The 12,457-nt window shown below is 33.1% G+C and overlaps 1 protein-coding gene across 1 annotated transcript in view; it reads right to left on the bottom strand.

Annotated features, from left to right (window-relative positions):
- Positions 1-2,432: 2,432 nt before the first annotated feature.
- The window catches only part of LOC129264956 (cyclin-dependent kinase-like 1), a 29,676-nt gene continuing 19,651 nt past the window's right edge, over positions 2,433-12,457 (bottom strand). The window contains exons 9-11 of the mRNA XM_064101936.1: positions 10,443-10,499; positions 9,794-9,925; positions 2,433-9,210 (exon numbers count right to left, since the gene is read on the bottom strand). Of these exons, the coding sequence (XP_063958006.1) occupies positions 9,058-9,210; positions 9,794-9,925; positions 10,443-10,499 (342 nt within the window). The 3' untranslated portion in view covers positions 2,433-9,057. The remainder of the gene's footprint in view (positions 9,211-9,793; positions 9,926-10,442; positions 10,500-12,457) is intronic.

Genomic DNA, 12,457 nt, shown 5'->3' on the forward strand with positions numbered 1-12,457 from the left:
GGAAGCTAGATCTGCATAGTTTGGCCTTCCATTGGTGAGATAATGTAAAAACTATTTTCAGACCATTTTTTGTGAAATATTCTACTTATCCCTTCTTGGAATTGTTTTATAAGTTGAATTGGGCTGTGGTCCCAAGACACTTAACTTAGGCAGAATTCACTGTTTATTCAAAAGGAAAAGTCCACCTAAAAATAATTATTTGAATAAAATGAGAAACATCCAACAAGCGTAACACTGAAAATTTCATCAAAATCGGATGTAAAATGAGAAAGTTATATTTTGAAGTTTCGCTTAATGTCACAAAACTTTTATATACACATCCTGGTTGGTATGCAAATGAGATGACTGATGATGTCATCCACTCACTATTTCTTTTGAAATTTATTATGATATATTCTATTTTTCTCTTTATTGTCCTGTGAAACAAAGTTATGTTCCTCTCTGAACATGTAGAATTACCATTATTTTAACATTTTATGGCACAGTCAAGTTGGTCCTTATTGCCTTATCAGTAAAAAATGAAGTATTGTATTCAAACAATAAAAAAACTGAAGAAATAGTGAGGGACATCATTGACTCTCTAATTTGCATATCACCAAGTTGTGCCTGTTTTGTGAAAAATAAGCGAAACTTGAAAATTTTATAACTTATTTTACATTTTTTTAAATGAAATATTTTGGTGTTGTGCGTGCTTTATTTTTCTCTGTATATTCAAATCAACATTTTTGGGGGATGGACTTGACCTTTAACCCTTATCAAACGGGGGGGGGGTGTCAATTTGACCCCACCCTCTTGACAAATTTTGCCACTACGCCACCACGCGAATTTTTTTTTACTGCGCCGCTCGCATTTAACTTTCAAGTCTTGCGCATCTTTTGAGACCAAATTTGAGATGCCAGGGTACACAGTTCCGAAATTACGCAACATTTTGTAAGTGCATGTCAGACCCAAACTTGCTCAAAAACATGATTCCGTGTACAAAGTCAATGCAAATTGTGTTTTTCAACCAAAAATCATAAATGTATGATTATTTTTACTTTTGTTGGTTTGAATAGATTTATTTTATGCTATTTAAGATCGCAAAAGGGTCCCCGACAAAGTTCATCGGAAAAAAATAAACAAGTGGAACGCCTCTGGCAGTCTCGCCTGCATTACGCGATTTTAATATCGCAGCAGTGCTAACTTTGAAAACTACTATAAAATAATCATTCACAAAAACACCATTCATATAATGACATAATACCACGTTCATTGACCATAAATGACATTTGAATGGTGACTTAAGACTTGTCAACTACACCCATGTCCACATTTCTTTCACTCTATCTATAAACTTTCAAAGTTATGATGGCAATTCAACAATTACCCCAACATGGCCTAAGTTTATTGACCTTAACTGACCTTTGACCTTGGTTTTGTGTCCTGAAACTCACAGGGGATGTTCAGTGATACTTGATTACTCTTATATCCCAAGTTTTATGAACTAGATCCATAAACTTTCAGAGTTACGATGGTAATTCAACAAATACCCCCAACACGGCCGAAGTTCATTGACCTTTAATGACCTTTTGACCTTTGACCATGGTCATGTGACCTGAAACTCGTACAGGATGTTCAGTGATACTTGATTACTCTTATGTCCAAGTTTTATGAACTAGATCCGTAAACTTTCAGAGTTAGGATGGTAATTTAACAAATACCCCCAACACGGCCAAAGTTCATTGACCTTAAATGACCATTGACCATGGTCATGTGACCTGAAACTCGCACAGGATATTCAGTGGGACTTAATTAACCTAATGTCCAAGTTTCATGAACTAGATCTATAAATTTTCAAAGTTATGATGGTAATTCAACAAATACCCCCAACTTGACCAAAGTTCATTGACCCTAAATGACCTTTGACCTTGGTCATGTGACCTGAAACTCAGGCAGGATGTTCACTAATACTTGATTAACATTATGCCCAAGTTTCATGAACTAGGTCCATATACTTTCTAAGTTATGATGTCATTTCTAAAACTTAACCTTCGGTTAAGATTTTGAAAATAATTCTCCCAACATGGTCAAAGTTCATTGACCCTAAATGACCTTTGACCTTGGTCATGTGACCTGAAACTCAGGCAGGATGTTTGGTAATACTTGATTAACCTTATGTCCAAGTTTCATGAACTAGGTCCATAGACTTTCTAAGTTATGTCATTTCAAAAACTTAACCTTAGGTTAAGATTTGATGTTGACGCCGCCGCCACCGCCGCCGTCGGAAAAGCGGCGCCTAGTCTCGCTCTGCTATGCAGGCGAGACAAAAACAAAGGTATGAAAAAACAAAGAAATACATACAAATTTATAAAACAATAAAATACATGTAGCGCAGTTAAAGCAGGGTTAATAATTCTTAATAAAAAAATGAATACACCATCCAAGACAATACCTATTGTATTCTAGTTTATTCCATCTCTTCTACAACAGAAAAGTAGTCATGACCAATGGGGAAAAAATCACAAAAAACATTTCTTCTCTTTTCACTCATCTCTCTCTCTCTTCTACTATATACAAATTCTCAATGAGTTTTATGAATTGATAGACAATTATAGACTACTACACTGACTCCTTGATACTGATAAAAGAATCACTGTACAGCTCAGAACGAGGAATATCTACACAAGACAAATAAACAAGATAAGCAAAGAAAATGGTCCATTCAGACACAACACAGTAAATGGTTTGTAACTTGCAAGTGACAAATGTGCTGAATTATAAAAGATATCTGTTAAGGCCAGAACACACCATACTATTGATTTGCAACCCAATAGCAATAAATTATTGTAAAATTTAATGAGGATATTGAGACATGAAACATCTTACTGTTTAAAAATCATTGTACGAATACTTATGTTCACATCTGAGACTATGCTACCATCCTTATTAGAATATAAGCAAACTGAATATTTAGTCGTAATGACATCGTAGGAATCGTACGATTGGCTACGATTGGAACCCAATTGGGATTTTACTTCAAAACTTAACGCAATCATAAAATATGGTTGAATTAATATTCTTACAGTTAATTTGAACCTCAAATAAAAAGATACTTTTCATTCATGTTCTCAGAAAATGAGCAAAATGCGATTTGTTCTAAAATTGGATCGTGAACCATTTGTAAAGTGTGCGGTGGCATTTAAGCACTTACAGACGTTGCCCATATATGAAAGCAAACCATTATTATAATTCATAAAGTTCAAACCATGATCTGAATATTTATGGCATTCCTTTGTATTACTTAGCAATGGATATCAACTGGCTAGAGTATTCATACCTTATTGCTGAAGCAATTTACGAAAATTTACTGTGATATGTAAGATTGGACCTTTCTACCAGGCCTCCAAGTAGGTTGTGCAATAACAGACTTGATACACTATGCAATACAACAAAAAACGTGGAATACATGGATACTTGCATATCTGGGTACCCTACTATGTGAATAAATACTACCAGATGTTATGCATCAATGCATTCAAAATCCTAGACATTTAAAATGCTGTTACATCTTGTTTTCTCAACATTATTTTCAAACAAATCAGAAGTTGTCCCTTTAAGAAGAAGGCTCTACACATAACAAGTATACAGGGCCACGTAATGGTGTCCCAAGTCAAATAAATCTTATACACAGTAAATTGATCTAGTCAAGTAGTTTTCCCACTACACAATAAACTCAACACTTTCCACAAACTAACTTTTTGGTATCGAATTCAGTAAAAGGGCACAATATGTGCAAATAAATAGACAGTAATAGAATAATAAGTGTTGATTGAGAGGTTGGGCTATCTTTATTGATCTTATGCAATTAAAATACCAATCTCCCAAATTACAATATAAAATTTCATGTAATATCACTTTTTAGGGCCAAAGATAGGTACTTTTTAAAGAACACACCCCCCTTCCCCCATCTTCACCTCTTCAGCAAATTACTTCTTGTAAACAAAAAGAGAAATGAAAGAGGGCATGTTTTCATTGAGGCTTCTTTTGTAAGTTACAATATTTACAAGCAGTACTGGTCATGGCACCCGAAAAGCTTTTTTGCGCTGCTCATTGTATAATTGATTTTCAGTCTTGATTGTACACTGTGGTCAATGCAATCACTCATGAAAATTTGTTCTGCGATCAATTGCTAAGCATTGTGTCACTACGCCCTCAAGGTAGGTATTGACCATTTCCATCACTTACTTACAAATTTGAAATATCCAATTATGATATACTTTAAAGCAATTCATCACGTCCTTGGTGACATTCTCTTTTTTCTTTATTTACCTGGCCTAACACTGTAAAGCACATGTAGACATTTTTAAGCTGGAATATCGGAAAAGACTTTTTTCATTTTTTTTTATCAACACAAGAATTTTTCTAATGATGATGTCATGAGAGTCCACTGATCTAAGAGCCAGATCTTAGTATATGTATCTACCTATATGCAACTACAACCATATCAACATTTTATCTCTGAATACTATTCATACACCACCAGTACATATACCTTAAGTATAGTACTTAATAACAAGGTAATACACATACATGATCATTTTGGCATTACTCTTATTTTCATAAACAATTTTGAAACATTAATAATTGTTCAAAAATAATCAAAGTACAATAGTTTAATCTAGCACTACTGCTCTGCTTCTACATAATTATACAACATGCGTATTCTAATTTTTTTTTATACTTTACATTATTAGTTTTCACCAAGGCAAAGTCTGATTAGTACATCATTAAAGCATTATTGCAGATACTGCTAAAGGCATACATGTACTTTAAAAATCTTACACAACGATTTCAGATACAATACAAAGTATTTCTCAATATTGTTAGTTGGTACTTGTACATCTAGAGAACATGTTAAGTCTTGATTAAATAATTTATTAACTGATTGAGTATATGATTTTTCAAATAAATGAATGCCTTTGTCAAAGGCAGTACACCTTTTACAACTGCAAATCCTCTCAGTTCAAGAGTAAATGATACATGATCATTGCAAACAGGTAACAATAAAATGGATATTAACATGCAGATATGTCTTTTTAATGAGAGGTTTATAAAATCTCTCATTGCAAATTTGAAAACATTCCAAATGACTGATATGTATATCTAGAAGTACACTGACACCCATTATTATATGTAATATTTCAACATTAGGCATGTCAATGAGGGGGGGGGGGGTGTCAGACATAGAGTTAAAGTCATGTATAAGGTTTTATGACAGCACAGTAGTGCCATTCAATTAAATATGATCCAACCTTAAGAGTGGTGTGTTCTAATTGCTCGCAACTAACGAAATAAGTGCAACTTTAATTTACACTCAACTCTGTGACCCCCCTCCCCTCCCCCAACCTGTTGTAGTCTACAATGCAAGACATCCCAATACAAATAAAAATGTCTGCAAGTGAGACTACAACAGAAAAGGGAGAAAACGGGTTTAGGGTTCCATTCCACTGGCAATATACAAAATACAAAAACCAAATTCCATCATATATGTATCTGCACCTTCTACATCTTATACAAAATGTTCAAATTTAATTTACAGACTAATCAAGAATTAAGTACAGTTCTAAAAAGCATCAACTTAGAAACAAAGTCAACGATGATAATAATGCTCATGAATAGTATTATGCTGACCAATTTCTCTTAATATACAAGAGATAGACATTTCAAAAATACAAATCAATAAATTTTGCTCAATTCAAATTTTGTTACCGGATACATATTACAAATAAGCAGTCATAATCATATCACCTGAAATGCAAATTAAAGTTATATTATCATGATTGTCCATACATACACATAGAAAAAATGAAAACAAACATTGCCCCAATTTTTCTTTTAAGAATTACAATGACTAAATCAATTCATTAAACATGTAGAGTAATTCAAAAACATATCTCTCTTCGTAAAAACTCTAGATGTGTGAGCTAACATGTCATTACACTCGCTGATAAAGCTTAAGTTTCAGAAAATATAAATCATAACCATCATTTTCTTCCCCAATCAATGACGAAGTCTCGCTTTTAAATTAAGTAAGAACTAGAATTTTAATTTGTCTTGAGGACGAATTAGGTGATCTGTCTGTCATTCTCATGATCACGATCTAATTTTTGATCATTATAACCATGTCAATGCAGATCAATATGATCATCATGATAATAAACGGACTTTTATTATCGAAAGAACATATTAAATGCAGCTGAAAGACACAAAATTAGGCTGTGTAAAAGATCTTGTTTTATTCGAGAATGCCAAATGCAATTTCGCAAGTGACTACACGAAATAATGTTGTCGGAATCCATGAATGTAGAATCAAGTTTTGAGAAAAATCAGTACTACTAGAGGTTACACACAAATACCTGAACAAAAAAAAAAAAACATTGTCAAGTGAGTTTCGAACCAAAGACCTTCGCATTGCAAGACAGGTGCGCTATCCATTAGACCACAAAGCTTCTCATACTCTTATCGTTCAAAGAATGAATATTATCTCAAATTGACTTATGACAGTGAAAATTGGCATTGTGATATGCCTCTATAAATTCTTTATTTTGAGGATAAATAATTAATATAAATGGAAATTTTTGAAAATATTTAGTAAGAGGATAGGCTCAGCTACAATATGTCGAAATCTGGGCGAAAAATGACCAACAACTACGGAGTTATTGTCATATTTGCAAAATTATTAAAACGTCATAAAACAAAAATGGAAAATTTTAGTTCCGACGCCATTTTGATGACGTCATGATAAAATTTAGGGTCAAATGTGACATGAAATCACATCTACAATTCATACCCTATCCGAATATAAAAGAAAATTTAGGGGTCAACGGACTATTTGAAAAGTTATATTGAATTTTGTAAAGGCATGTTTTTGCACATATTTGGCCTATTGTGAACGCGCGCGTGATTCAAACTTTGATGGAAGCTAATTCCTTTACTTCTGGTCGTAAAAGGTTGATCAAGGTATCAAATTATTCAGAATTTCATAATAAATGCATTGACCTAAAAGACACGTCGATTCTACATTGCATAATGACGTGCGCTCGAAAACGTGTGGGCGCGCAAATTCTTGAAATGCTTCAAATACCGGTACCTGAAACGTACTCTACTTTGATCAAAAAGTGATTTTGAGCATTTTAAAATTTTGACGCGCGCGTAGATGCGCGTCGTGACGTGTTCATGACGGTTGATGACATGGTCAGTTGACCCATGACCTGAAGTTAATTTAATGTTAATATTGTTCATTTTTGATGATTGATGATGAAGATATTGTTGATAATGTGATTTTACAAAATGGCGCGTAGATGACGTCACGATGACCATTTGACGTCAAACTTGTTTCGTACACATTGCATAACTGTGCATAATTGATAATATTTTGATGAAAATTGACAGAACACTTTTTCTGATTTTGGTGGAACAAGAAAAGGGTGGAAAAAGAAAAATAAATAATAAAAATAAATAAAAAAGAAAATTCGTAGAAACACAAGAGGTGATCTGTCAACAGACAGATCACCTAATAATGGCTACCTGAACTAAACCCCAATGATGATTGTTTGTAACATTTTTTTTAGCTAAGCAAAATCCTGCATATATATGAATGCATCCCTAAAATCATGGCTGAAAATATGGTAGGGTTAATGGTATCAAGAAACTCTGTTAAAATTCAAATAAATTACTATCACCTTGAAGAACACACCTGAAGAATGAAACAGAAAGAGAGGTGTCGGAAAGTCCTCAGAATCAACTATTTGTTTGGGAACTTGAGCTTTCAAAGCACATAGAAAAGGGAAGGAATTGTAATTTACACTTTTTTAAATGTCAATATCACAGATTGATGGTGGAATTATTCAAGGTATAATGCTATTTTGAGAGAAAAATTGAAAGTCATGTATCAAAAATATTTCAAAATCTGAATTTCAAATCAAAACTACTCAAAAGCAGCAGCGCCTTTCTATCAATACTCTTGCTTAATGAATGGAAGATGCAAAAATCTGCATATTTACACTTTAAATCAGTAATTCTTTGAGTGCAAAAGCTGAAAATATTAGATTTTAGCAATTATTAGAATGACATTCTGTTAAAATATGACAAGTTTCACTTCAGCCAAAGTAGTTTTGTGCAAATGTAATCTACAGGCCTAACAATACCTTCCACAGACAAATTAGAGTCTGTAAGAGTCTATAAGTCTGTTATACATTCCATCTGATGGGTGCACAAACAAGTGATCCTGCCTTGATTACTCAGAAGATGAAAGAATGGGTTGTGATATTTTTTTTTTGTGTGTGAGGGGGGGTTAAAAATTCTATGAGGATTAGGATTGGGGTTACAAATAGGTCTGAGATTGTGGTTGATGTTTGATTTAATGTACAGATTTTCAATAGAAATGATTGGCATAGGAGTAAATGTCTAGGATTCTTATGATTAGTGTTGAAATAAAGAGACTTGACTGCAATAGCTTTCAGCATTCAAAGACTGGGGAGAAAAATGCTATATAATGTGATACATGTGTATGTCAGGGAAAGGGGATTCGCCCATTTTCTTGATATGTACTAAAATCGTTCGTAGGGGCATAATGGCAGCATTAAAGTCCTTGAAACGGGAATAAAACAGACAATATGGACAATCAAATGGGAACTAAACCTCCTGAAGGCATAATAGGGCCTACTGGCACAACCACTGAACATGCTTCAATCTTTAGAGTGAGAATGCTTTGAGACGTTGCCTCAAAAACCTTTGGCTTGAATACAAGATGGCAGTGACTCCTGAAAGAAATCAAGATTCGAATATAAAAAAAACCCACAGTACTATCACAATGATAAATAGATAGTCACCAACTGCCCCTGTCATGGGGTGTATTCTTTCCACCATCAACTATGTCTAATTGGTCATTACAATGACAATGTTTTGAGACTCTGACTAGAAAATTAAGCCTGAATACAATATGAAAGTCTTTAATCACTCCTGAATTATTTGTATGCAGCTCCTCATACGGATTCAATTTTGTGGAAACCAGTCGCTCTATTTAAAGGAATCTATGTTTGGTAGGCGGTCTCTCTTGAGCAGTTTTTCATTATCTTTCTTGTATCCTTGGTTGCCATGACCTTTGGAGAGGCCTTCTTGTAAACCTTGGGAGTTTAGCTGAGGTAAATGGCTGTTGTCCTTGCGAAGACTCTGCAAAAAAAAAAAAATGCACAAAAAGAAAATAAATTTATTTATTCTTATGTGTTTATAAAAAAATGTAAATGTCTACCAAAATAATAAATCCTCCAAACGTTTATCAAAAATAAAATTTGAAGGCATTATCCAATCTACAATACTGTTGCATAAATTAGATTCAATGATGAAAGCATTCAGAATCAAGAATTGTAAACAAGTGGAAAAATACCACTCAATTTAAAGTATTTTTTCTTCAAAAGTTTACCTTAGATGTATACATTACCTGTTAAAGTATTCTTTATGAATCATTTAATTTGTATGTACTCTACAGCGAGTTGATAAATTTCATTATTATAAAAAATTGTTTTCTTATACTATATAACAACATGAAATCCTATCATTAACAGAACAGAGTATAAAGCTATGCATATGACAAACCAACATTATGATTATGACCCTTGTTATAAACTATCAATCCTACCTAAGTACTGTATGCATTATCAACTACCTGGGGAATATTAACCTACATCATGGGGGGAGGGTGACTTTTCACAATATCCACCATTCAATACCAAAGACATAAATAAGCATATCATACCAATTTTGATCTATGCTTGCGGACTGTGGTGTCTGGGTGGCGATCATCTAGACCCTTGTGTCTATCAAAAAATGGCATTTCCATCAGTTCTTGACAACTCATCCTATCTGCTGGATCCATCTGCAGACAAGCCTGTAAAATAATGGGTCATTATAATCAGAAAATGTAAACAAATCATATCTTCATTTCATTTTACATGCAGATCAACCCATATTTCATTCTTTTTATTCTATTTATTTCTAAATTTCCACATCTCTATCTGGGTAGATAATCCAACTAAATTCATATTGAAAGTTGTTTCATCAATAATTTATGGCTAATTTTTTGTTCTTGTTCAAAGTCTCATCAAATCAAGATATAGGTACAAAAGATTTCACATCGATCCCGAACAATGTCTTAGGAATAAATTTTCTGGTATTACATTGCAATTTGATATGCATTTTTTTGGCTGCTGCCGAACAAAATATGTTTTGTGGAGCAGGTTTTATGTGGCAGTTGTTGAAATCTGTTCTCCAATGATCAAAACCACTGATCAAATTTGAAAAGTCAAATAATTCCCTGATGTCCACAGGATTAATTTCCATAGCAGCAACTTCTAATTTCCACATCTTAGATGCTGTAGTAAAACTGAAATAAACAGATAACTTACCTCTAAGAAAGACAATGCAGTTGAGTTTAGATTCCTAACTTTGTCCTTCAATGGTATCTGTGAAGCAACAAAGGCATACAAGAAATTAAAAAGACTCTAAAGCACCATTTTTCATTGGGGAGATGATACCATTTGTTTGTATGGTATCAAGTGTTGTCGGAATCAAGATTTTTAACTGCTACACATACATAGCTAGACATAAACACATTCTCCAGCGCTTTTTACAAAATGCGGTGTTGGAAAATAATAATCGTCTCTAAGAAAACTCAAGACAGAGTACTTTTAAAGGTCAAGTCCACCCCAGGAAAATGCTGACTTGAATAGATAGAGAAAAATCAAACTAGCATAGTGCTGAAAATTTCATCAAAATCGGATGTAAAATAAGAAAGTTATGACATTTTAAAGTTTCGCTTATTTTTCACAAATCAGTGATATGCACAACTAGGTGAGTCAGTCGATGATGTCCATCACTCACTATTTCTTTTGTTTTTTATTGTTTGAATTATACAATATTTCATTTTTTATAGATTTGACAATAAGGAACAACTTGACTGAACCATATAGTACTAAACAATGCTAATTCCACATGTTCAGGGAGAAATTAATCCTTGTATCACTTGACAATGAGGGAAAATTAGATTATTTCATATTTCATATAATAAAATACAAAAGAAATAGTGAGTGGGTGACGTCATTGTCTCCTCATTTGCATACCAGTCAGGATGTGCATATAACTGTTTTGTGAAATTTAGCGAAACTTTAAAATGTCATAACTTTCTTATTTTACATCCGATTTTGATGAAATTTTCAGTGTTATGCTTGTTGGATTTTTCTCTTTTTATTCAAATCAACTTTTTGTTTGGTTGGACTTTTCCTTTAACTATCACACTTGTAAGTTAAGAAAGAATATCATGAACAGGCAAGGAAATCTCAGAGAAAACCGAAGTTTTTTTAATAGTTTTTTTATTGGCTTCAGAACAGATGCAACAGGTGAGGCATTGCAGACTACATGTACGTTTATCAAATGTATCTGCATAGCATTGAATACATACAAAAAAATGGTAATAATTAAATTTACAGTATTGATGAAACACAGTAATAAAGGTAAAATAAACACTAAATACATACAATATTATGGTAATCATCAAATACAAGCATTGATGAAACATGATAATTTGGGTGAAAGAAAACAAACGTACAACGGAGAAAAAAATCATACATATATGTAATACTACAGCATAAGAAAACTTATAATACAAGGATGGCTTTAAAGCAGATGTAATGAAATTACTCTGCTGAGATCTGTTTATGGAACCAATGGGTCTCTGGTATCAATGCTTGCTTGTACATGTATATGTACATTTCAACTGGGAAAATAATTTGTTCAACACTTTGGAGAAAAAGAACCAAGACATGTCTTAAGGACATTGTCATACGATGCACTGTCATTACAAATTTAGAGATATATATATGTCATTGTGCCACTAAATCCCAACTTACTATTACTAGTACATTAACCTTGACCAGGGCCCCACTCACAAGCCTTATGAGGTCCTAAAACCATTCATGTTTAACTCATGTACATTTTTCTTTGTGATTCGCATTGACATCTTGATATATGTCTGGTATTAATCATGACCTTCAATCATGGATTCTTTCATTCATGGATTCATTTAATCAATTAATCCATTAACCATTTATTATTGCTTTCAATTATTCATTCATAAATTATGCTGCAGGTTGCAATGAAGGGTATTTGTGTAAGTGTAAGTATATCACATGACAGCAAGACAGTTGGAAAGCTACGAGTGGTCATGCACTGGGGGTAAAAGTATTGGTATGCAAATATGTTAAAAATTAAAAAAATATATATTACACACACAAAATGTTAACTTTGTAAGTATGCAGCTTTAATTTGCTTCAAATCATGGTATATTTCCTTGGATTTTAGTATTTCTATATGCTCTCAAAACAGAAAAGTACTGTTCAGCATATTCTTTAGAAAGAAAACCAAT

The sequence above is a fragment of the Lytechinus pictus genome, chromosome 7 (assembly GCF_037042905.1).
Source record: "Lytechinus pictus isolate F3 Inbred chromosome 7, Lp3.0, whole genome shotgun sequence".
NCBI classification, from domain to species: Eukaryota; Metazoa; Echinodermata; class Echinoidea; order Temnopleuroida; family Toxopneustidae; genus Lytechinus; species Lytechinus pictus.